Raw genomic sequence first — 25,510 nt, 5'->3', positions numbered from 1 at the left:
TGAATTATTTCAGAGCAAGTACCCCAAATCATTGAAACATTCATTAATTTTATGATATGTAAGTTATACCTCAAAGAAGTTTCTAAAAATGACAAAATGTATTTATGTAAAATGTTAAAGTCCTAGAACTAGGCCTGAGAGATCATCTAATCCCACCCCTCATTCTCTCAAAATGGAAATTATAACCCAATCAGTATACAATTCTTAGTCACACTGGGCAAGCCAGTGGATCTCCTAGTTTAGAGAAGACTTTTGGTAGGTGGGTGCAGTATGTCAAGCAGGAAACAGGTGCAGGTAGCGTTCTTCCTAAAGCATCAGTATCCTCAGGTCACTGCTGGCCACCTCAGGGCTGTGGTTGTGCTATTGTGTGTCCCCCCACCAAGGATCTCAGGTTCCTCTGACCACAGAGGGACAGGTGCTCACATGGGCAGCCCTGTCCCCCAGGTTTTTGCACACACTGTTCCCTTTGCCCTTAGGACCCGCCGCCCCCACTCCCTCTCGCATCTCACAACAGTTGCCAGCTCTGCAAAGCCTCCTCTGACAAGTTCTAGGCAGAGGTAGACTTCACCAGTGGCGCTCAACCTGGTAGCAGTTTCGCCCCCTAGAGGATATTTGGGAACATCTGAAAACACCGTTGGTTGTTATGACTTGGGGGAAGGGAGCATAGCTCCTGCCTCTGGTAGGTACAGACCAAGGATGTAGCTAAACATCCTGCAGTGCACAGGACGGCCCCAAAACAGTTATCTGTTCCAAATGTCAGTAGTACCAAGGTTGGGGAACTGTGCTATATATGTTAAAAGCTCTTTAAGGACAGAACCTTGCTTTTCCATCACTTTAGCTTTAGAACTTAGCCCACACCCAGCCAGGAGAAATAGGTGTTCAGTAATTGAAGAGTTGAGGGCCCCTGCTTCACCCTGGGGCCCATTCCTGCCTGAATCAGAGATCCTGGTGGCAGTCTTTGAATGCAGTGGACAAAACCTCTCATCTTTTGAGCAGAGAGAGACTTAATGGGAGCCCAGTGGCCTGCTTCCTAGTATTTGGTGGCCCTTCAGAATCTAATCCAAGGTCCCGTTCCCAACAATTATGTTAGATGTTAGAAGAGTTTATTGTTAGGCCTGCCTGTTATCTCACTCCTGTCCCCTGCCTCTCACCGGTCAGAGCCTCCTGATTCCTTATTCTGTTACCACCTTTTTTTCTCCAGGCCAGTTTCACTGTTGTTTCTTAGTAACTTCCCTAATTATATTTACGTCTGTATTAGTTTCCTCTTGGTGCTGTAACAGATGACCACAAACTTAGTGGCTTAAAACAACACAAATGTCTTCTCTTATAGTTCCTGAGGTCAGAAGTCCGAAATCAGCTTCACTGAGTAGAAGTCAAGGTGTCAGGTGGGCTGGTTCCTTTGGAGGCTCTGAGGGGTGAATCTGTTCCCTCGCCTTTTTCAGCTTCTAGCGGCTGCTGGCATTCCTTGGCCTGTGGCCCCTCCCTCCATCTTCAAAGTGCGCCCCTCCCTCCATCTTCAAAATGCATCCGTCCAGTCTCTGTCATCACGTCACCTTCTCTTCTGACTCTGATCCCCCAGCCTCCCTCTTAGGAGGACCTTTATGATTATATTGGGTCCACCCAGATAATCTGAGGTATCTCCCCATCTCTAGATCCTTAACACACCTGCAAAATCCCTTTTGCCATATAAGGGAACATTCACAGGTTCCAGGGATTAGGATGTGGACCTCTTTGGCGGGGACTGTGATTCAGCCGACCACATCCATCTAGTGAATCAATTCGGTTAGTCAAAGACGATCTCTCCTAAAAGCAAAGGAACATAGATTTCCACTTTCCTTAGATTTGGGACAGGAAATCTCTCTTAAAATAAAAGCTTTGTTTACTTGGTATGTTTTGAAGAACCCGTGTATGTGTGTTTTCTGTCTTTTGATTATGAAATTAATAATTGCTAAATCTTAATGTCTTTGGGTACCTGTTCAACTGTGGACCTTGAATAAATGTGACAAAATCACCACTCTGAATATCACTCACTCCCAAAAGGTTTTCAAGCCTGTGATGCTGCTGCCTCCGCCAGCCCAGTTTTCCTTTGACAGGTAAGGCTCAGCTCCAGGTGAGGAGTGCCCGTGAGGGTCTGAAGTCCTGGTAGAAGGCCCCTGGGCACTCAGCCACATTTGCTGGTCTGTACTCACTTCTTCAAATGTGGGAGTCCCCATGTGTGGTTCCACCAGAGAGTCTCAGCACAAAACATTGACCTGCTGACTTACAATCGGCTACCCCATATGAGAAAATAACCTCTCTCCTTTTGTGTGCAGCCTTACCCATGGAGCGGTCTGTTAAGTGTCACCATGTTTTCTGAGTTTGCCCTGTACTCACCCATGTGGGGGTGGGATGATTCCTACCTTGGTTATTTGGTCCCCGGCTTACCCCAGGAGACACGGAGAGGGGAAGATTCCATGCATATGTGAGGGATATGGACCTCGCAGATTTCTCTGAAAAGCATTTTCCATCTACAGCAGATAAGGACTTGTAAAACCCGTCCCATAATACTGTTATTGCTCCCAACAAAATTAACAACTCCCAAATACCATCTGATAGATAGAGTTGAAATTTCCCCCAGATATTTCTAAAACCAAAATGCTATTTTTTACAACTTTATTGAGATATAGTTCACATATAAAATGTATCCATTTAAAGTGTACAGTTTAATAATTAAAGTAGATTCACAGTGTTATACCACCATCACCATAATCTAATTTTAGAACATTTTCAACAGCCTAAAAAGAAACCTTTGGGACTTCTCTGGCAGTCCAGTGGTTAGGACTCCAGGCTTCCACTGCAGAAGGCACGGGTTCAATCCCTGGTCAGGGAACTAAGATCCCACAAGCTGTACAGTGTAGCCAAAAAAAAAAAGAAAAGAAAGAAACCCTGTCTCATTAGCAGTCACTCCTCACTCCCCATTCCTGGGGCCCCTTGAGCCCCCTTCCTCCTTTCACTCAGCACAATGTCTTCAGGGTTCCTCCATGTGGTAGCACATGTCAGTACTTTATGCTTTTAGTGGCCGAATAATATTTCAGTCTGTGAACAGACCATGTTTTGTCTATCCATTCATCAGTTGATGGACATTTGGGTTGTTTCCACTGGTTGGCTATTATGAATAATGCTGCTATGAACATTCATGTACAAGTTTTTCTGTGAACATATGTTTTCATTTTTCTTGGTTGTATACCTAGGAGTGGAATTGCTGTGTCCTATGGTAACTCTATGTTTAAGAATTTGAGGAACCGCCAGACTGTTTTCCACAGGGTCTGCACCATTTTCCATTCCCACCCGCAGTGTATGAGGGTTCTAATTTCTCCACATCCTTGTCAACACTTGCTATTATCTGTCTTTCTGATTGTAGCCACGCTAGTGGATATGAAGTGGTGTCTCATTGTGATTTTGATTTGCACTTCCCTGTTGGCTAATGATGTTGGCATCTTTCCATGTGTTTACTGGCCATTTGTGTATCTTCTTTGGAGAAACAGCTATTTCAAAACCTCTACCCTTTTAAAACTGGGGGTTTTGTCTTTTTATTGTTGAGTTGAAGAGTTCTTTATACATTCTGGATTCAAATCCTTATCAGATAAATGACTTGCAAATATTTTCTCCCATTCTGTTGTAATACTTTTGCACAATTGCAATAACTCTCTTTAAAGCACTGTCTGTCACCTGCCAAAATACAAAACTGACTAATACGGTAACAGTCCTGAATTACCAGTGAAACAGACGTGTGAGGCAAAATGTCACTCCTGCCTCTAGAAATTTGTCTGGACCAGATAAGGGCAGAGCCAACTAGGGTAGCCCCAGGAACCTACCTTGGTCTACCTACCTGACCTGACTTAGTCAAGTCTGAGGCAGCTCCATAAACAAACCAGAGTGGACTTGGTACCAGGCTAAGACCAAGGATGGCTTTGCTCACAGCTCTGTTGTCCCCCAGCCCCCTGACCTGGATGTGTCACTTAAATTCTTCAAGCCTGTCTCCTCCGCTGGAAATGGGAAGACCCACTCTGCTTACCTCACATGATTGGTGAAGTGAACACACGTGTGTGAAAGTATTTTCTGTAAAGTGTTACATAAAAAGAAAATGAATTATGTGTCAAGTAAAACAGCATCTTGAAATCTCCTTCTGTCAGCTTTTCAGATCCAAATACTTGTGCCTGGAATGAGCAGAGAGGCCACAGGCGTTCGAGGGTGGAGAGGTCCTATTTTCCTGGATCTGGCACTTGCTCACACTGGGGTCGTGGTAGAGAATGTCCTGGAAGGGGAGAAGAATTTCTCCAAAAGTCTGTTTATGAAAAATTGATGTCCTAGAGGGAGGCACCCCAAAGCAGAGGCACCCGCCCTTTCTTCAATGCCCCTTCATGCTGCTCCTTACTTTTCTTTTTAACATTGACGTTTTAAAAACTTTTTTATCGTGGTGAAATATACATAACATAAAGTTTACTATTCTAACCATTTTTATTGTACGATTCAGTGGCATCACATACATTCACAATATTGTGCAGCCATCACCATGATCCATCTCTAGAACTTTTCCATCTTCCCAAACTTAAACTCTGTCCCCATTAAACACTAACTCCCCGTTCCCCCTCTTCTTGCACCTGGCATCCCCCATTCTACTTTCTGTCTCTGCGAAGTTGCCTACTCCACATACCTCGTATAAGTGGAATCATACAGTATTTGTCATTTTGTGACTGGATTATTTCACTTAGCACAATGTTCCTGAGGTTCATTAGAATTTCTTTTCTTTTTATGGCTTAATAGTACACCGTTGTATGGATAGATCACATTTTATTTATTTATTTATTAAAAATCTATCTATCTATTTGTTTATTTATTTTGGCTGTGCCACGTGGCTTGTGGGATCTTAGTTCCCAGACAAGGGATCAAACCTGGGTCTCAGCAGTGAAAGTACTAATTCCTAACCACTAGACTCTCAGGGAATTCCCATGGATAGACTGCATTTTAACCATTTATCTGTCAATGGACACTGGGGTCGTTTCCACCTTCTGGCCATTATGAATAATGTGCTCCTTACTTTTTGCAAATACATATTTTCAAAAACCCCAATGAAAAATTTGCCAGAAGGCCCTGAGTCTTGTGAGAGTGGCACCGCACATTAGTGTTCCTGGAGCAGCTGCAAGCAGGAATCGGGGCAGAGGTCCAGGGAAGGGCTTGTCCTAGGAGCTGGAGCAGAGGGTTAGGGGCCAGGAGGGAGACAAAGGTGGCAGAGGGAGGCCACCCCAGATGGGAGCAGCTTTAAGGAGGGTGGAACAGCCAAAGATGAAGGTTACAAGTCAGGGCTCACCTGGGTCCCCCTGGGAGATGTGGGGCCATGGATGTGTCCGAGTGTCAGGAGGGGACACGTGCACCGAGGTCTCGGGAGGACAAGAGCAGTGTTTTCAGCAGTGAAAGGGAAGGCCAGAGTCGCGAAATTCTGCAAGTGGCACAGTCTTAGGAAGTGACGCTGCAGAGAGATAGATGGTTCATGTGGAATGGGGGTGTGCAGGCTAAAGACAGTGTCCAGAGGAAGAGTTTTAAGGCATTTATTTTACCTTTTGGAAAACTTTAATAAAGGAGCGTCGGGACATAGTTCAGCATAGCCAAGTGTTTTAGTCTGTTTGGGCTGCTGTAACAAAATCCCACAGGCGGGGTGGCTTACAAACAATACATATTTATTTCTCACAGTTCTGGAGGCTGGAAGTCTGAGATCAAGGCACCAGCACGGTCAGGTTGAATTCTAGTGAGAGCCCTCTTCTTGGTTCATAGATGGGCTGTCTTTTTGCTGTGTCCTTACATGGTGGAAAAGCTGAGGGAACTCTTTGGGGTCTCTTTTATAAGGGCACTAATCCCATTCGTGAGGGCTCCATCCTCATGACCTACCTCCTAATACCATCACACTGGGAGTTAGGATTTTAACATAGGAATTAGGGGGGTGCACAGACGTTCAGACCATAGCACCTGGTGTGCATGAACTTTGGCTTTGGACAGACCTAGCGTCAGTCCTGGCTCTAGTTCCCCTTTCAAACCTGTTTCTTTAACTTTATAAGGTTTAAATGAGAGGATCCGAGTTATTTGCCTCCATTGTGGTGAATGCCCCAGCACTCTAAGGCAAAGGCTCCATGGGCATAAATACTTCGCCCCTCAAGAGGTCTGGTCCCCGTTCTGGGTGGCTCTCATGGGTCTGGTCCAGCCACCACTGGAAGTGTGGACCAGTGGGCAAGGCTGCCCCTGGCAAAGCTGGCCCACAGCAAAACTGGGAGGTGATCAACTGCCCCACACTTCTCTTTACAAACCTCTTCAAAATCACAGCCTATTGCTGGAGGAAAAAGCAAGATTGTCCACACTGCCTGTTACATAGATCCTCCTACCACACCCTGATAAGCTGTCATCCAGGCTCTTGTTAGAAATTCTTGTAGACAGGGGAACTCGCCACTTCACAAGCTGCAACATTTCATTTGGGAGCATCCTAGTTGTTTTAAGTTCTAGGAAGCTGGAATTCTGGCCATGCAGACTTTTTGCCCCTGGAGCCCTGGTTGTTTCTGTGAATACCTTGGATGGGCCGGTGCAGGGATGAGGGGGATCATGTTATAGCCTCTAGAACGCCCCAAATGAAGGCTTCATAAACAATCCATCTGAACTCTTTTGAATGCAGGGAAGAAGCCCACCAGTGAGGTATGTTTTCAGAGCACATCAGGAACCCAGACACCTCCAGAGCGCATGCCCCTGTATGTCCACTTCTGAGGCATATGCTGCACTGACCAGGATGATTTCCTGGAAAACATGCTCTGTTCTGGAAGAGGATGGTTAAGAGTCCTCTCTGGTCAAGGATTTTGAGAATTGGAGGTCAAGGATCACACCAGAAGTCAGATACATGCCCTCAGGAGGGAGAAACTGGAGCTAAGGAGAAAGTTCTGATGGAGAAGTTTGCTTCTAAAGAGTAAGGGGTGGGCGGAGGAGCTGAGCGGGAAGCATGCCTCCCCACCAGAGACATGCATCGGCTCCTCTTTTCATCTGGATTTCCTGCTCAGTCCATAGCTTTTCCCCAAACCCCAGTGAAAACTCTCCCACGCTCAGTTATTAGAAACTATGAGACACTCTTTTCCCTTTGCAGCAGGTGGGTTCTATGGAAGGAAATCGTGCCTAAACCAGGACACATATCTTTTCAGTATTTTTAAATATCTTTTTGGGAACTGCATTCCTATATTAACATGCAGTTTATTTGATTTTTATTTTGGTTGCACACTATTGAGAAACTTCTAACGCACACAGATAAGGTTGAAAAATAATGGATCTAACAGTTCATCTTACAAGATATCTTTGCATGGAAAAGGCAAAAGCAGCTTTACTATCAGGTCTGCCCCAAAATAAGTCATGCTGGTAGCATAAATTATTTCATGTCTCTGATGCATTATTTTGTATATTACATTTAAATATTTTATTGCAGCTTTAAAATACATTTCAACTTTTTTTTTACTTCAAAGGTAATTTTTTTTTTTTTTTTTTTTTGCGGTACGTGGGCCTCTCACTGTTGTGGCCTCTCCCGCTGCAGAGCACAGGCTCCGGATGCGCAGGCCCAGCGGCCATGGCTCATGGGCTCAGTCGCTCTGCGGCATGTGGGATCCTCCCGGTCTGGGGCACGAACCCGCGTCCTCTGCATCGGCAGGCGGACTCCCAACCACTGCACCACCAGGGAAGCCCGCCAAAGGTAATTTTTTAAATTGAGATATAATTCATATACCATAAAATTCATCCTTTTAAAGTACAAAGTTCAGTTTTTTTTATTATAGTCACAAAGTTGTACAACCAGACCCATGTCTTTTTGAGAGAGACAGAAGTTACTTCTTCACAAGGAGTTAGCTGATCACACATGTGCCGCTGCACTTGAACCTGACCAGGAGACAGCCTGAGATGGTGGGAAAAGGCCTGGGATAGGCAAAAGGCACTGAAGAGCCAGGTTCCATTTTCAGTGCTGCAGGCAGCCAATTACTGAGCTCTAAGATGCCTGCACCTCAGTTTCCTTATCAGTAAAATGAGGTTTTAGACAAAATGCTCTCTAGTTTTCTTTTCAATTCTACTCCGAGCTGCCCATGAAACCTTGAAAGTTTGGGTCTTTTCTTTGGCCAAAATAAAGGTGACCCTCAGCTCAATGGTGTGGACTCTTGTTGGAGGCCTTGGAAACAGGATCCCTGGGGGAAGAGGAAGCAGGGGTGTAACATATGCTCAGGGTATCCCCCTGTCTACTCTTTCCCAAGGAGAGGAGCTTATCACCCATCCTGTGTTCACTCTCTGAGTCTCCTCTGGCCCTTCTCACCCAGCATCCTGGTTCCTGGGCTCTCTCTGCAAATCCCCCATCAGATTGCTGTCTCTTGTCACCCTCTGGGTGTGACACTGAACCCAGTGTGGATCCCTCAGACAGGATGGGCCGGAGAGCTCCAGTTCCAGCAGCTCCAGGATCTGCTCCTTGGTGGGCATCTCTTGCTTTAACCACTGATGGCACACTCTCCAGAGATGGCTAAGAGCCTCTCTGGCGCAGCCACCCTTCCTGGCAGAGGGGCCTAATGCACTGACAGCAGTGTTTCAGGACCAGGATGGTGGGCTTGCAGGTTCGATTCCCGCCTCCAGGTGGTATCTTTTATCAGGGGGCTCTCTAGTTCTGGAGGATGGGGAGTTCCAGGGCACCCAAGTTTGCAAGCATCTTATGGCTCAGGGGATAGCTTCATACCAGCTGGGACTGAACTGAATCTGGGAATGTCACACCCTGTCTCTCTGTGGGGTGTGGTTGGGCATCTGGGTTCTCCAATTTCTGTTTTTCCCTGGAAACAGACAGTACCAGGTGAGTAGGAAAAGCTTACTATGTGTGGGGTCAGCTGACACATTACCTGAGGCCCTTGTTATGTTCTCTGTTAGGACCCTGTGCCCTTTCCACAAGCCTCCAACCAATGAAGTCCAGTCGGTGTTTAGCTCTCAGCTCTTTCTGGCCAGGTGCGACCCCTCTCACAGCATAACATACCTCTTCTCGATCACACTGAACACAGCTGCACTGTCACCCTCACTTGTGATGAACACGTCTCCCTAGAAAGTTTAGGAAAACTGTAAACTCGTGAGAGGCAAGCAATCTCTCCACAAAGCTACCAACCATCAAGTCACCCAAACTGGAAACTTCCAAGTCATCTTTGACTCCCTGCTTTCTCACCCCACAAAAGAGTCACCTTTTCCTCCTCAATCTGTCTTGAAGCCCTGCCATCTTCCTCATTCCCGTGACCCCTAGTGAGGGCCCTCATCTCTCACTCGCTTTATTGCAACAGCCTCCTGAGTATCTGTTGTCTCCAAGCTTGTCCCAGTCTGCAGCGTCTGGCTATGGTCATCCCCACAACGTCAAAACCCTGTCCCTGCCTTGCTGTCAACCCGGGGCAGTGCTGTTGGGTAAGGGTGGAGACAGAGAGAAGTCAGCTTTGAGAGATATTTTTGAGGTAGAATCCACAGGACTTGATGATTGAAAGTTTGAGGAATAGAGGAGGGAGTGTGTGTTAGTAGCATGAGCAATTGTGTGGATGTGGCGCCACATACTGGCGGCAGACAGATGAAGGACTAAAGGCATGGGACTTCCCTGGTGGCGCAGTGGTTGAGAATCTGCCTGCCAATGCAGGGGACGTGGGTTTGAGTCCTGGTCCGGGAAGATCCCACATGCCGCAGAGCAACTAAGCCTGTGAGCCACAACTACTGAGCCTGTGCTCTAGAGCCTGCGAGCCACAACTACTGAGCCCGCATGCCACAACTAATGAAGTACGCGTGCCTAGAGCCCGTGCTCCACTACAAAAGAAACCACCACAATGAGAAGCCCGCGCACTGCAACAAAAAGTAGCCCCTACTGGGGCTTCCCTGGTGGCGCAGTGGTTGAGAGTCCGCCTGCCGATGCAGGGGACACGGGTTCGTGCCCCGGTCCGGGAGGATCCCACATGCCGCGGAGCGGCTGGGCCCGTGAGCCGTGGCCGTGAGTCTGCGTGTCCAGATCCTGTGCGCCGCAACGGGAGAGGCCACAACAGTGAGAGGCCCGCGTACAGCAAAAAAAAAAAGGTAGCCCCTACTCACTTCAACTAGAGAAAGCCCGCGCACAGCAAGACCCAACACAGCCAAAAATAAATATTTTTTTTTTAAAAAAAGGACTAAAGGCATGAGATCGGTTTTGGGCATGTGTTTGTTTTTTGTTTGTTTGCTTGTTTGTTTGAATTTTTTTGGAGTATAGTTGATTTACAACATTTTGTTAGTTTCAGGTTACAGCGAAGTGATTCAGTTATACATATACATTTTTCATTCTTTTTTAGATTATTTTCTCATATAGGTTGTCACAGAATACTGAATAGAGTTCCCTGTGCTATACACACAGGTCCTTGTCGGTTATCTATCTTATATGTAGGAGTGTGTGTATGTTAATCCCAAGCTCCTGATTTATCCCTACCCTCTCCCCACGTTTCCCCTTTGGTAACCGTTTGTTTTTGATACCTGTGAATCTGTTTCTGTTTTGTAAATAAGTTCAAGTGTATCATTTTTTAAAATTAGAGTCCACATATGAGTGATATCATATATTTGTCTTTCTCTGTCTTACTTCATTTAATATGATAATCTCTAGATCCATCCATGTTGCTGCAAATGGCATTATTTCGTTCTTTTTTATGGCTGAGTAATATTCCATTGGGCATGTGTTTTCATGCCTCAGAGACACCAAAGGAAGATCTCTTGGGGCTTCCCTGGTGGTGCAGTGGTTGAGAGTCCGCCTGCCGATGCAGGGAACACGGGTTCGTGCCCCGGTCCGGGAAGATCCCACATGCCGCGGAGCAGCTGGGCCCGTGAGCCATGGCCGCTGAGCCTGTGCGTCCACAGCCTGTGCTCCGCAACGGGAGAGACCACAACAGTGAGAGGCCCGCGTACCGCAAAAAAAAAAAAGATCTCTCTTTTGCACTTGAATACAGGCATCTAGAGTGCAGGAGAGAAGAAAAATTGGGGCTAGACATAAAGTGAGGTGCTTGTAGTCATGGAAGTGGCTAAGCTCGCTTGGGAGTTGGGGCGGGAAAGGGGGAGTGGGGAGTATGGATTCAGGTGATCCCAAGATACACTCTGACCAAAAGCATGTTAGAATTTGGCTGTGGAGTACACAGAAATCAGGTGAGGAGACTGGCGCTGGTTCCAGAGAGAAGTGTCGACGTTTAAAACAACACACAACTTAAAAGTTGTCAGTCAAGTTTATTCATTGTCTTACTGAGGACTACAGCTAGGGAGACAGCCTCTCAGATAGCTCTGAGAAACTGTTCTAAAGAAATTAGGAGGGGGATATATGTGATTTTGACGAAGAGGTATGCAGCACGCCCCTAGGTAGAAGGTTACTGCTATTCACAAGGAACAGATATCTCAGTAATGCTTTTAGTGCTTTTCCAAGTATGGGACGATGCAAGAATCTGGGTTCATAAAATTTTCTCCTTAAAATATCTCACTCTCTGAAGGCCTGCTCTGCCAGTTTTCCCAGAGCACAGAGTGCCTCATTCCTGACCTTCGCCCTGAATTCCTTTCGGGTTGTGTTGAAGGTCAGTGACTGCAATGGCTAACGACTCAAGCCTTGCAGAACTGGACAGGCAGCGACACTCTTTAGTTGGTAGAAGACACTCTACCCAGGACAAGTGAGAAGCTCAAAGCGTCTCTTTCAAGTTAAGAGACAAACAGGGCGAGCCCATAGCTTCGCGTTGCCAAAGTAGGGTTAGGGCCCAGGAGGTAGCGCCGGGCTCCTTTTCCCGTCACCAGTGCGAGATTCGGGATGGCCCACCCGCGTAACCTTCCCGCTGGTGCGGAGGGAGAGACCAGAGGAGCCCTCCGCAGACGCTCTCACCCGCTCCGCTCCGGTTCTGCAGAGGCCGCCTCTCGTTGGGTGGCGGAGGTGGGCTGGGAGCCTGGCCGACCAACACGGCCGCTACAGGAACGCGCAGCTCTGCTGCCGGAATAGGGCGACGGAAGTAAGCGTAGGACTTTCGATTCCCAGCCTTGTGGGCCGCTCTAGCGCGTCTCGTCTCGTTGGTGTTTCCGCCGGCCTGCGCTGCCGGTGGCCGAGTGCCGCAAGGTCTCCCAGGCCTCGCAAAGCCTTCTGGGAGCCTTACTCCACGAGTCCTCAGCTTCAAACCCCGCTCCAGACGGCGGCCCACGCAGGGCTTTGGTGGCCTGCGTGGCCGGAGGTATAGCCGTCGTGGAGCAAAGATTGGAAGGGAAGATGACGTCTAACGCCGTCTCCCGGGAGCTGTGCTGGAGTTTTCTTCTGACTTCCGGCGAGCAAAAGATTTTACCTCCATTATTAAACGGCTGAAGTCACTCATTAACCCCTTCCAAGCCACAATCCTGCCACACAATGTCACAACTCATTGGTATCTCAAACTACTAAAGTGTAAAAAAAAAATTTTAAAGTTCACTTCATTGTCATCATCATAAAAAAGCATTTATTAGATGCCAAATTTCACATCAGACAGTAATCACTGCCCAGTGAGAGCTTGAACTCTAGAGCTAAGACTGATGAGAATACACCAAAAACTGTAAAATCCAAACATTAAACAAAAGCACAAGTGCCTCCAACAAACATATTACTTCTAAGGTATCCAAAGGAACTAGAGATTGCAGCATATTCTCAGGTTTATATAACTATATTTATATCATATTCCCACACTCCCTAGATTGTTAATACAAAGAAGGCTGTCAAAAAATAAGACAAAACACCTGTAGTCAGACAGGCCGTGAAAAGATGGATAATGGTCATCCTGATATCAGATCAATAGCTCTATCTACAAAACTAAAACAGATGAATATAAACACTTCTAATGAAGATTATTTAGTTACTTGTTAAACAGATGTCCAAGCAAAAACACTTTCCAACGGAAATCCTATAGGCTTAACAAGTTTAATGAACTTTCAAATAGACTCTTTATTCAGATAAACTATAACCTGCTTAGTACACATATGCAGTAAATTGGCAGATTACTTTGAGCAAAATCTGCAGTATCAGATTGTATGACATGCTGCAGTCATCAGAACAATGCCACTTAATTATATGGAATCACAGGAGTCAAAGACTCAGAACAGCATTTGCTGTGAAATGTCACTTGTTTTTAGTTTTAACTCCCTGAATTACTGGGTTAGTCATTTTCTATGTTAAATGCAGAGATGTGAATAGACTATTACCTACTGCAACAACGCTGTAAACAAAACTATTTTGAGTTCAACTCCTTCAAGAATAACAATTAAATTCCACAGTTTCTTTAATTACAAAATGTAAACTGTTAACATCTGCATGCTATTGGAATAATGCTGTTTCATCAATGATGTATGTTAGAGAACCTGATAGTCCAGCAATCACATTAAGGACTTTAATACACATTTTCATCACTGCATCAACAACAAAACCAAAGAAATTTGTTCAACAATTGAATTCTTCAGTACAAAGTTTTCACTCTGCCTGTGTCAACATCCATGCTGCAAAATGTTGTGAACCAACTGTTCCTAGCAATAACCTCCTGCATTTAGTTTTTCATCCCTATATTAACTTTCATCCAAGTATTCATTGAAAGTAACATGGTAGGCTAATGATGTCTCTAAATTAATGACCATCTGTGGAATCTGTCAGTTAACACTGTAAATAGAAGGTGAAAAATCCATCTGCATAAAACCAGCATGGGTCTCACTGATGAATACTGACCGCTTCCTTCAACTCCTTGGGCTCAGAGCAGCTCGAATTACATCCAGCAAATGGATTTAGGTGCAAGTGCACAATAAAGCAACAACTGAAAAGATGCCTCTTTCACAGTAGCTGACACTCAGGGATTTTTTTTTCCTCCGCATAACAATCATTAACAATATTACACCAAAAAGGCATTTTAATTATACTCATGTATATATTAATGTCTTTGTAAAAGATATTTTTCTAATCTCTTATGGAGGTTTGGCATAATCTTCCAAAATCTAGAAAATAAAAATGTAAAAACTGAAGTTAATTGTGAAGAAAACCTCATCTGGAAAGGTAACTTCCCATGCTGAGTGCAGAACGTCATTTATGGTATGAATTTTCACCTTCCCCTGTACTTTCTTAGGAACAAAGGAAAGGATGACAGCTTCCATGTTTCAGGTCAGCGCCACTCTGTCCACATGCCTTCTAAAATAGTCTTCTCTACTTCTTTCTGCAGCAACTCTGCTACTAGGGACCTCTTTCCCAATTTCATCCCCGACCCTGCAACTCTTCAGTTAACTGAAATATGGGAACCCCTACTATGTGCCAATGGTACACTGTGCCAGCTGCTCCCACGGAAGGCAGAAGCAGGAAAGCAGGGAGGCAGTACTTTATGATATTTAGCAAAGGTCTTTATATCCCAGAGCTGGCTGATAAGAAACCTAACTGGAGACCATCTTTCTACACAATTCTAAACACCTCAGACAGAGAGACTTGCTGAAGAACCTATAGGAGACCTCGCTTTTTTATTTGAGACCCCAAAGGCCCGGCAGACTGGTGTCCTGTATCCTAAGAGTGGAGACATCGGAAACAATGAGCCAAGTGTGACCTTGACATACAGAGCACAGGGTCTCAACTGTGGATCTGCAAACAAGAAGCAAAAGAAGAAGGAGGAAAAGGGGGAAAGGAGTGGGTGAGCTGGGTTAGGGCTATTGGTTTCCCTTTTCCTCACCAACAGAATCTTCCTGCCTCTAATCACTGTTAAGAACTTACAGCAGTAGCCAGCACCTTTTTGTACATTCAGTTCTCAATCTGCTGTTCAGTAGAAAGACCCTACCTTCCAGGTACTACTTTCCTCCAATTAGTCCTAAAGAGGTCTATTATTACTCCTGAGGTTTCCCAGTGATAATCCCATTTTAGTAAATGCCATACTTTTATACCATTTATATAGAATAAGACCATTCTCACATCCCAATCAAAAACCCCTTTAAATGCTGCTTTGCTGATAGGTATACAATTTTGCTTTAAAGAGAAATTCCACATGAATGTAACATTTACAAGATCCCCTGGTTCTTTAACATTAATAACCATTCCATTTAACAATATTTTGCTCCAGTATTTACATGTAACAGCAGTATCTAAAGACCTATATATTTTCAAGTATTTTGATTAAGTTCTAACAATTTTCTATATGTATCTTTCTTTGGATATGAGGAAGAAAAACTTTTTTCTTAAACCAAACTCAACTAAAACCTAAACTAAACTAAAACTATACTCTGTAGAGTTTGCAATCTGATTATAGGGATGGAGTTTGAACCTCAAGTCCTGAACAGTCTTTCAGTTGCTTTGTAACCATATACGTAAGTCAGGCTTGGGATGAAGCACTAAGGGAGTGAAGCACGTGCACAGGGTAGGCTCCATGATAACCATCCTCACCCACCGATCGCAGTCCCCCAGCTGCCTGCAGTTTTAACATGTGGTGCAAATGCCAACATATAATGCAGTGTCGCTGAACACATGGCCTCTGACAGCAGAGACCAGAGGTTAAATGCTGGCTTCAGCATGTTGCTACTTTTGTGTCTTGGGCAATGTACTGATTGTACCCTCCATGGGCTCTACTTACTCATCTACGAAACGACGATAGTCCTTTTCTGTCAGATTTATTCTGAAGATTAAATTAAATAATATACCTGAAGTATTGAGCATGCACACTAAACAAGGGTTACTGTTATTCATAGCAAGGCAGGTAATGTGCTTTGGTAGAGACTTGGAGGTAAATCCTCTTAGAGAGAAGCAAGTACCTTTCCATTGCTCAAGTCCAGGCACCAGAAAGGGCTGTAGTCAGATTGCTAAAATTCCTTCCAAACACTTGAATCACAAAGGCCAGTGGCATCAGATCTGAGAATGGATACTAACTTCACGGATACTAACAGCCACCTCGACACTAACTAGTCCAACCCATTTGGGAACACTTCACATGGAAGGAAAAAAGCTTCCAAACCCCTCCAGAAATTCATATGTAAAACAATAATCTCATACAAACATTACATTCTGATTGTTACAGCAAAAAAAAAAAAAAAAAGTATAAAATATATATAAAGGTACTTACTTTCCTAGATCCTAGATCTGCAGAACTAGCAAATAAATAAATTTGCCTTCTAAAACTTACTTAAAAATCATGTAAACAAAATTAAAAGAACTCTAGCAATAACCTTCATTTTAGTGAAAACTGAATTTTTTTTTTATAAGTTCTGTATCTTTCTCCGGCTCATACAAATGGAATCTGGATAGTAACTGAGCTACTGAGTTAGAATTCTGGCTTTGTTCAGTAGCTGTGACACTGACTATACTTCCTCGATTATAAAACAGAAATCATGGTGCCTAAATCAAGGTTGTGGTGAAAATTAAATAATATATTACATGGAATGTGTGTAAAATGCTTAGCACAGTACCTGGCACATAAAGGGTAATTGTGCCCCAGTTTTCAGTATAAATACTGAGAAGCACAAGCATTAATGAAAACTTGCTATGTTTACGTGGTGTTTTGCGCATGGATTTGCTGATGGACAATGAGATGTGTTTTCAACCTGAAACTTTTCCCACACATGGTACATTTAAAAGGTTCTCCTGTGTGGTTCTTCTGGTGGCATGCAAGCTCTGAGTCCAAAATAAAACATTCTGCACAGGGTTTGCATTTATGGGGCTTTTCCCCTCTGTGAATGCTTTGATGGGAGATAAGCTCAGAGATACGAAGAAAGGTCAGTGAACACTCAGGACGCTTTAAGGGTTCGAATTTTGAGAATGAAAGCAAATTTTCCCCGCAGTCGCTGCAGTGTTCAGGGTTGTCCTCGTGGCCCCACTCGGGGAGGGCCAAGTGCGAGGGCTGCCCAAAGCATTTCCTGCTCAGACTGCATAGGTGCCGGCTGGCTGACCCGTGCCTTTTCTCAGGCAAAGCCAGATTTGTTTTCTGACCAAAATATTTACCACAGGCTTTTTTGGCAGTGTGGGTTTTCTGATGCTGTGCCAATCCTGGGAGCCACATGAAACCTCTTCCACATATGCCACAGGTGTAGGGTTTCTCCTTTACATGGATATTCATGTGCCGAGACAGATGTGAGTGCTGGCGGAAGCTGCCGCCGCACTCGGCACACTTAAACGGTTTCTCGCCGGTATGGATTCGCTGGTGTGTTCTCAAGTTGGCTCTGTGATTGAAAATCTTCTCCCAGTCACCACATTTATACTTTTTCTCTCCTGAATGCGTTTTCTGATGCAAAACAGGGTATGAGCTATCACTGAAGCTTTGGTCACATTCAGGACACTTGTATGAATTTTTGGCTTCTTCCCCAGGAAATTCAAGAATTTCAGAAAGTGCTCTGGTTCCTAAACACTGAGATAGTTCTATCAAAGGGATGTGGTTTTCAATGGTAACTAAAAGGCTTATGAAACTTTTCTTGCAAGCAGGAGTTCTACCTGACATTTTCCTTTCAAGGTTTCCAACTCCATGCTCAGAGGATTTTTCTGGGTAATAGACAAGGGGCACAGCAATGGAGTATTTTTCTAGGGCAAGCTCTTCAAGTCCCATAGATTCTAGCCTTAGCTTCTGATTAATCTCAATATTGCCTTCTCCTCCTGTTGATAAAAACAAAACAAGGCAAAACATAAACACCCTCAAGTAGTACTGGGGAAAACAAACTAGTTACACAGAGGACCAGGAAGCTGTAGGATGGCTGGCAAAACTCAGGCCTGCCCAAAAGCATTAGTTTTTAATATTTTCCCAAATATTCTTTTTTTTTTTTTTTTTTTTTTTTTTTTGGCAGTACGCGGGCCTCCCACTGTTGTGGCCTCTCCCGTTGCAGAGCACAGGCTCTGGATGCGCAGGCTCAGCGGCCACGGCTCACGGGCCCAGCCGCTCCGCAACATGTGGGATCTTCCTGAACCGGGGCACGAACCCATATCCCCTGCATCGGCAGGCGGACTCTCAACCACTGCGCCACCAGGGAAGCCCCCAAATAGTCTTAATTTATAAAGCCAATATATTAATCCAAAAGGTATCTTTCCTTCCAAAGCAACAGCCCTATGACTGCCCCAGCTCACTGCCTGGAAAGGGTTTCTGGGCTGCAGGGCAGTGTGTGGAAATCCAGTCTTCACTGGTTTTGCTGATTCGAGGAGACCGGGTTCAGGAATGCCAAGGCTGCTAGAATTTGACAGCAAAATACCAGAGAAGAGGCAGATGCCCAGGCAGAGATCTCTGGGCGTCTAGATGGGGTCCCCTTAAGACTCTGGCTGCATATTAATCTGTAAATACATCTAAGGAAACTACCCCAGGTCAGGGAAAGAACCACCAGAAAGGAATAGAAAGAGCAATCTCCAGAATTCACATAATAGTTCATGCTCCCACCAGCCAAAATGGAAAGACTCCCTACCACACAGAGCATCAGGCAGTATGCTTAGAAAGACACTGCCTTAGCAGCAGGCCACATCAGCCCTAGATTAAAGACTGCTCTGAACACACCCTAACAAAGCAAAAAGCAAGCCTTGAAAGGATAATATTGATCCCAAGTAACTTACTGATAAATTAGCACCTTACCCCAAAGTCCAAAAATTGTTTTGAAAATACAGCAACAGCCAGCATACAACAACATAAAACTCACAATGTCCAACATCCAATCAAAAATTACAAGACATGTAAAGAAGCAGAAAAAGATGACCCATAACTAGGAGCAAAATCAATCAACAAAAGCAGACCCAGAAATGACACAGATGATAAAACTAGTAGAAAGAATGTTTAAAGAGCTATTATAAATATGCTTCACATGTTCAAGAAGGTAGAGGAAAACAACACGATGAAGACATAAGTAGATAATATAAAATGTGAGTTCTGGGAAAGTTCAAACAGTCAACCCTAGTCAAGGATTTATCCTTGACTAGGATAAAATGACTAATGTTTCTACATTATAGTTCCTCTTAGATGGGAAACGCGTACCATCCGCTTAAGATTAAAGCGATTTCCAAATTTAAAAAATTTTTAATTTTTTTAAAAATAAATTTATTTATTTTTATTTATTTTTGGCTGCGTTGGGTCTTTGCTGCTGCGCACGGGCTTTCTCTAGTTGCAAGAGCGGGGGCTGCTTTTCATTGTGGTGCGGGCTTCTCATTTTTGTGGCTTCTCTTCGTTGCGGAGCACGGGCTCTAGGCATGCGGGCTTCAGTAGTTGTGGCTCGTGGGCTCTAGAGCACAAGCTCAGTAGTTGTGGCACACAGGCTTAGTTGCTCCGTGGCATGCGGGATATTCCCAGACCAGGGCTCAAACCCATGTCCCCTGCTTTGGCGGGTGGATTCTTAACCACTGCATCACCAGGGAAATCCCTAAATTTTTTTTGCCCTGCTGCATGGCTTGCATGGGATCTTAGTTCCCTGTCCGGGGCTCCTGGCAGTGAAAGCACCGAGCCCTAACCACTGGACCATCAGGGACTTGCCAATTTTTGCCTTTTAAGAATCAACTCACCCTTTGAAAATTGCACTCTCATGCAAGTTCTTGTCATGTCCACATAAATCACTCAGGGATAGGTCCCACTCCCCCATACCAACATGCGGATGAGATATGCAATCCTAATCCTAGAAATGACCAAAGTTCAAAAATGCAGGGAAAACAACTATTGTTACCCATCAATGCCATATCCTCCAAACACTCCTGTGGCGTGTCTCTGCTGCGGGACCTCTGGGCAGGGTGCTGACTCACACACTCCTCTTGAGAAAAATATACAGCCAGGTCCTCAAACAGCACTGGCCCCTGAAACAACACGAGAGCCCATCTCAGGACAAGAAGCTGGAAAGCTACCCCCTTACTCAGTCTGGGAAGGCTGAGAAGAGCTAGAAACATCAGAGGCAAGGGAGAAAAGGGCTTGGTGGAAAAGGTCCCTGAGTGCTGGCGAGGGGGTATGAATGGGTTCTGAGGGCTGGAGGTGGGGATTAGGAAGGAGAGAGTAAAAATGCACCACTGGAGATAGTGGTATAAGTACCAAAACGGTAAACTGGGAGAAGTTCTAGAAGAGCCTATTAGAAGAGAAAAGATGAGGGAACAACTCTCAGGGAACCATTAAGGAAACCATTACGTAGGGATGCTCTAAGGGAAAGGAGAAGACTGAGCAACCCGGGAAGAATCATGACAGGACAGGAGGTCCAGTGTTCTCCCAACATCCTTCCCTTTGCTGGTCCCTCTCCTTCTTCTTGGTCACACTCATGGCTAAGCTCACTGCAGCATCATATTCAGGCCTATTCCTCCTTCCCTAAGTTTACCAAACGTATAAATCAATAGAGCTCTGGTGTGATTAAGAATCACCTGGGGTTTCTGTTTGTTTCTGTTTATTCAACAGGTGTGGAATGAAGCTTAGAATTCTTTAAGTTTGAGCAGCATTCCAGAAAGACACTTTGAGGTACCCTGTAATAGCCTTCTCCAATGGGCCCTGCTCCCAGTTGGTGGTTCTAAAAGGAAGGCTCTCATAAGCCATTTTTCCTATATGCCTGGTAGAAACAAAGACAGCTTGGTGAAAGGGCTCTCTGGGGATCAGGACCCCTCGCATCACGGGCATGCCTCACCCTCCTCCAAAAGAGGCCAGGCAGAGGCCAGAAAGGAGCGACCGGAACTTGGACCGAGAGAAGGGACCCGGTCTCACCTGGGCCCCGGATGTAGAGAGTGTGGATGCCATGTTGAGGAATGGTAGTGTTTTCAAGTCGCCACAGGGACTTCGGAACAGATCTTGGAAGGGAGAAAATAGTACTTGGAGGGGCCAATTCGGCTGCCAAGCTCCTCCACGCACCCCCTCGCATCCCCACACCCTTTAAGACCTGAGCCTATAACTCCTCTCCCCGGCCCAGCCTCGTAAAGGCCGACTCCCGGGCCGGCCGGGCCCCACTTATGGCTCCGAGACTAAAGATCTCAGGAAGCCTCCCGCTAACCAGGCTACAGCAACAGAAAGCGACGCCCAGCCGAGACTCGAGACCGAGAGACGCCGCCACCGTTAAGCTCCCACGCTCCCATGCTCCCCTACGCTGGACCTGCCGGGAAAGCCGCCGGATGCGGCCGGCCCCCATGTTTTTACGCAGCTCTGCCTCTGATTGGCTAGCGTGACCTAGGAGGGGGCAGGCCCTTTTAAGTGTTGACCAATCGGGCGCCTTAACGGAGAACCTCCCTCCCCCGGCTCACCCGGCATTCTGGGAGATGTAGTTTTCCCTCAGTTTTTCCAAGCATTTCCGGTTCCGCTGTCTGGGTCTCCCCCGTGAGCTTCGTGCCCACAGACCTGGTGAAGTGGAGCGTTAGGGAGACCACGGAGGGGCGTAATGTTTCAGGGAAGAAGGAAAGCAAGTAGACGGAGAGAATCCGGAACCTGAAGAGTATCGGTACTGAAATGTGGGTTCGGCCAGCAGTACCCTGTGGGTCCGAAACTTTGGTCCGGCCGAGGTGAGATGCCTGAGTGGCTAGGAATGCGGGTCCTAGTCTTAGCCTGAGTAGTCCGCTGTGTCTTGGGCGGACTGCGGGGCCATGGAATGTAAAGGGGTGTCTTCTGGGTGGACAAAGTTCAGGTCGGCGCAGGCCGGTTGCTCCAACGCAATGTATTCTAGGGGCATTGTGACCGGCGACTGCAGCCCAACCTAGCCATATCAGGCTTGGAGCCACAGCGGACTTCAAGCGGTAGTAGAGCCATCGGATTGCTTCGCGGGACGTTGTAGGCTTCTTAATACCTCCCATTCGACCTGCCCCATTGCCACATATTTTCCACTTTACTGGCATTGTGTGCCGTGGTGTAGGGATTTGGAATTAGAAAATTGAGCTGCTTCCGCAGCTTTGCCACTAATTGCTTGTGTCATTTTGGCCTATATACAACTTTGCTTTCCTCAGCTGCAAAGAACTCAGAAGCCTCTCCTCAGAGGGTAGTTTCAAAGAAATTGTCAGTTTACAAAGGTGTCTGAAAAAACAAGGGTGATATTTACCTTAATAGAAAATTCTGAATATGTCTCAATATATTTTCTTATTCTTGTGCCAGGCATGTTCCTGTACCTAAAAGGTCACTCAAGGAGTGGTTGCATATTAATTGAAACAATATTATCAGAGTTGACAAAATAAGTAACAGGATTTGGTGGAATATTAGATAGGATAGTTTCAGCTGCAAGTAACAGAAAACCCAACAAAATGTTCAAAGGTAGGGCAGTTATAGGTTGATTAATTCAGTGGCATAATGACACCATCATGGTCCCAATACTTCCATATTTCTCCTCTGCCATCCTTAGCATGTTGGGGAAGATGGCAATGGAATCCACGTAATACATGCAGACAAGCATTGTGTCATGTACCAAACCTAAACCAATCATTATCAAGGGTAAAAAGACTAGCTACTGTATTTGTTTTCACCCATCATGGTTCACCTCCAGGGGACCCAGTCTCTCCTGACCATCTGCCTGCACAAAATCAGGGCTCTGTTGGAAAATAAAAAGAAGAACGAAGAATAGACAGGTTAACTAACAGTATCTGCCACAAGTGACATCTTGACAGGTAGAGCTAGGCCTTGTGGGGATGGGTCACAAAAGAGGTATCTGGGGGTCCCAGGAGGAAGGAAAAAGGTGCTGAAAGGACAGGTGGAAGAATGATAAAGACAAACTTTCCTACAGGCTAGACCAACCCAAAATGTAAATGTTGAAGAAGAGCTAATGGCCTGGTACATGTTCACCATGTAATCACAGTGCTGTTCAAGTAGTCCTCTTTCCCCTCTTCCTTTGTACTTAATTTTATGGTATTCTTACATCAGAGATATCTCATTTGGGGCTCAGATCCTCCTGATTTTGATCTGTGGCCCTTTCACCAAGAACAAGTGGCTCTAATGGCCCTTTACTTTGAATCCTGTTCTCATTATTACAAAGAGATAAACCCAGTTTCCAATGACTAGAAGTTAAGCCTGTGGTATTAACTCACTGGGTAACCGGAGAGTTATCTTTGAAACAGGAGAGGAAACAAAATCTTCCCTAGGCCTTCTGACTACCAAAACTAAACAAGTAGATCAAGAAAGAAGAAGCTTCGGACTTCCCTGGTGGCGCAGTGGTTGAGAATCTGCCTGCTAATGCAGGGGACACAGGTTCGGGACACAGGTTCGAGCTCTGGTCTGGGAGGATCCCACATGCTGCGGAGCAACTAGGCCCGTGAGCCACAACTACTGAGCCTGCATCTCTGGAGCCTGTGCTCCGCAACAAGAGAGGCTGCGATAGTGAGAGGCCCGCGCAACGCGAGGAAGAGTGGCGCCCGCTTGCCACAACTAGAGAAAGCCCTCGCACAGAAACGAAGACCCAACACAGCAAAAATAAATAAATAAATTACTAAACTCCTACCCCCAACATCTAAAAAAAAAAAAAAGAAGAAGCTTGAAGGCTTGATCTTGCTTAAAGGAAAGAGATGAGATACAAAGTCTATGATAGACTGAGATTGAAAGAATAAGACTGAATTATATACCTCACTTGATTTTTTATTTATTTATTTTTCTAACTTGATTTTTTAAAAATCAGAGGTGCTTGACCATATATCCATTAGAAATTCAAGTGACAGATTTTAATCATCCAAACTTAAAAATTCTTCTGCCACAACCCTTTGACAAGATTCTTCATTTCAGCCCCTAACATACCAATAATAATAATAATTTGTATGTATTAAAATTCTTTCCATAGCCAAATATCTGCTTTCTCTCTGAAGATCACATCATCTTTTTTAAAATTAAAAGTAACTTTTTATTATTACAAAACAGTATATGTACATTTTAGAAAGTTAGAAAATACAGATAAAAAAATAGAAAATAAATGCACCACATTCTTATCACCCAGACATTATCACTATTTATTGTTAAGTATATATTTTTTCCTTGGTAATTTTAAACATGACTTCCAGAATGAATTACTCACTACGTTTGGTGTTATTTTGGCCATGCTGCGCAGCTTGCGGGATCTTGGTTCCCAGACCAGGGGTCAGACCTGGTCCCCAGCAGTGAAAGTGCTGAGTCCTAACCACTGGGCCGCCAGGGAATTCCCAGGTTTGGTGTTTTTAACATTCCCAGATGGTACTGCTTTTTAGGGTTTATTACTTAAAAATAAGTATGTCTGTTTTTCTTATAGCAGGAGTCCCCAACCCCCAGGCCGTGAACTGGTACCGGTCTGTGGCCTGTTAGGAACTGGGCCTCACAGTAGGAGGTGAGCAGGGCGCGAGCGAGCGAAGCTTCATCTGTCGCTCCACATTGCTCCCCATCGCTGGCATTATCGCCTGAACCATTCCCCAACACCGCCCCCCCCAACCACTGTTCATGGAAAAATTGTCTTCCTTGAAACCGGTGTCTGAGCCCAGAAAGGTTGGGGACCACTGCTTAGAGCCTTTAGTGTATCCTTCATGAGATTTTACTACCAATGGGAAGTTGACAAGGTCTTCTTACAGTGCACCAAAGGAGTCTAGACAAGCAAGAATAATCTTTTTTCCCGACTTCAGCAAGAGGCTTTTCTCATAAGTATCCAAAATGCCTGACTGAGCAGTTAGAAAGCTGAGTTCACTAGTTTGTCTCTAATTGGGGAATGATGGCTGTAGGTCATGCCTGCAGGTTTTACTTTAACCAAGAATAAGAGGCTCTCATGATTTGAAGCTAGGATCACCTCTAGCTGGGCAGGAGTTCCTTCATCAGAAAGAAGTCAGGACTCTAAAATGTACCCCTGGTACGTTAATCCCATTACCAGAAAGTGGCTTTGCTCCATATCAACTCTAGCAGGATTCTTTTTCAGTCACTGAGGCCAGAGACGCTTCCAAAGAAAGGTTCTAGATCTACTGATACTGATTAATTCTTGCAAATAGAAGCTGCAACCAGAGATTCCTGGAGGGTAATGAGATCTACAGAGAATGCAGGTTAAACACAGTGAGGACGGAGAAGAAACGATAGGTTGGATAGTAGGTTAGAGGACTATGTGCTCAGATAATTCATTTTCCCCAAAAAGACCCATCAGATTGAGAATTCTGAGATCAGACTTGTCTGAGACACTTGGCCTGAGAGTTACATACATGGCGTGGCCAGGAGCAAAGTGATGGCCTACCTCTTTCTCCCCTGCAGCATAAGAATGGCTGTACCTGGAGGGACGGGGGACTGAGCCAGCCGGAGTGCAGAGAAGAGTTCCAGGGAGTGAGTCAAAGCCTGCTGTGTCCTACGCAAAAACTAAAAGAATACAGCAACACTAAACCTGCCCTAAAAGAAATAATTGAAAAGTCTTCCTTAAATAGAAAAGAGGCAAGGATCTATAGGAATGGGAAAATCACAATAGGAAAGGCAAATGTATAAAAGGACTGAAGATCACTTAAACAATCCAGTACATAGATTTAAAAAACAATCAAAAAAGTTTTGTAAAAGTGATTATAACTACAATTAACAGCAAAAGGATAAACGATGTAAAAGCCTGCTCTGCCTTGCTGTGGATGATGCCCTCATAGTCA

The 25,510-nt window shown here is 45.1% G+C and overlaps 1 protein-coding gene across 1 annotated transcript; it reads right to left on the bottom strand.

Moving 5' to 3' along the window:
• Positions 1-15,735: 15,735 nt before the first annotated feature.
• ZNF597 (zinc finger protein 597) lies at positions 15,736-21,033 on the bottom strand. Its single transcript, XM_082857137.1, is given in 4 exon segments — positions 15,736-16,646; positions 16,648-17,641; positions 19,675-19,801; positions 20,685-21,033. Coding segments are annotated over 4 exon segments (1,206 nt in total). The 5' UTR covers positions 20,718-21,033; the 3' UTR covers positions 15,736-16,594.
• Positions 21,034-25,510: the final 4,477 nt, after the last annotated feature.

This window comes from Leucopleurus acutus, assembly GCF_964270905.1.
Source record: "Leucopleurus acutus genome assembly, chromosome: 16".
Taxonomy (NCBI): domain Eukaryota; kingdom Metazoa; phylum Chordata; class Mammalia; order Artiodactyla; family Delphinidae; genus Leucopleurus; species Leucopleurus acutus.
The sequence above is the reverse complement of the archived record's forward strand: the minus strand, read 5'-3'. Positions and strand labels throughout refer to the sequence as shown.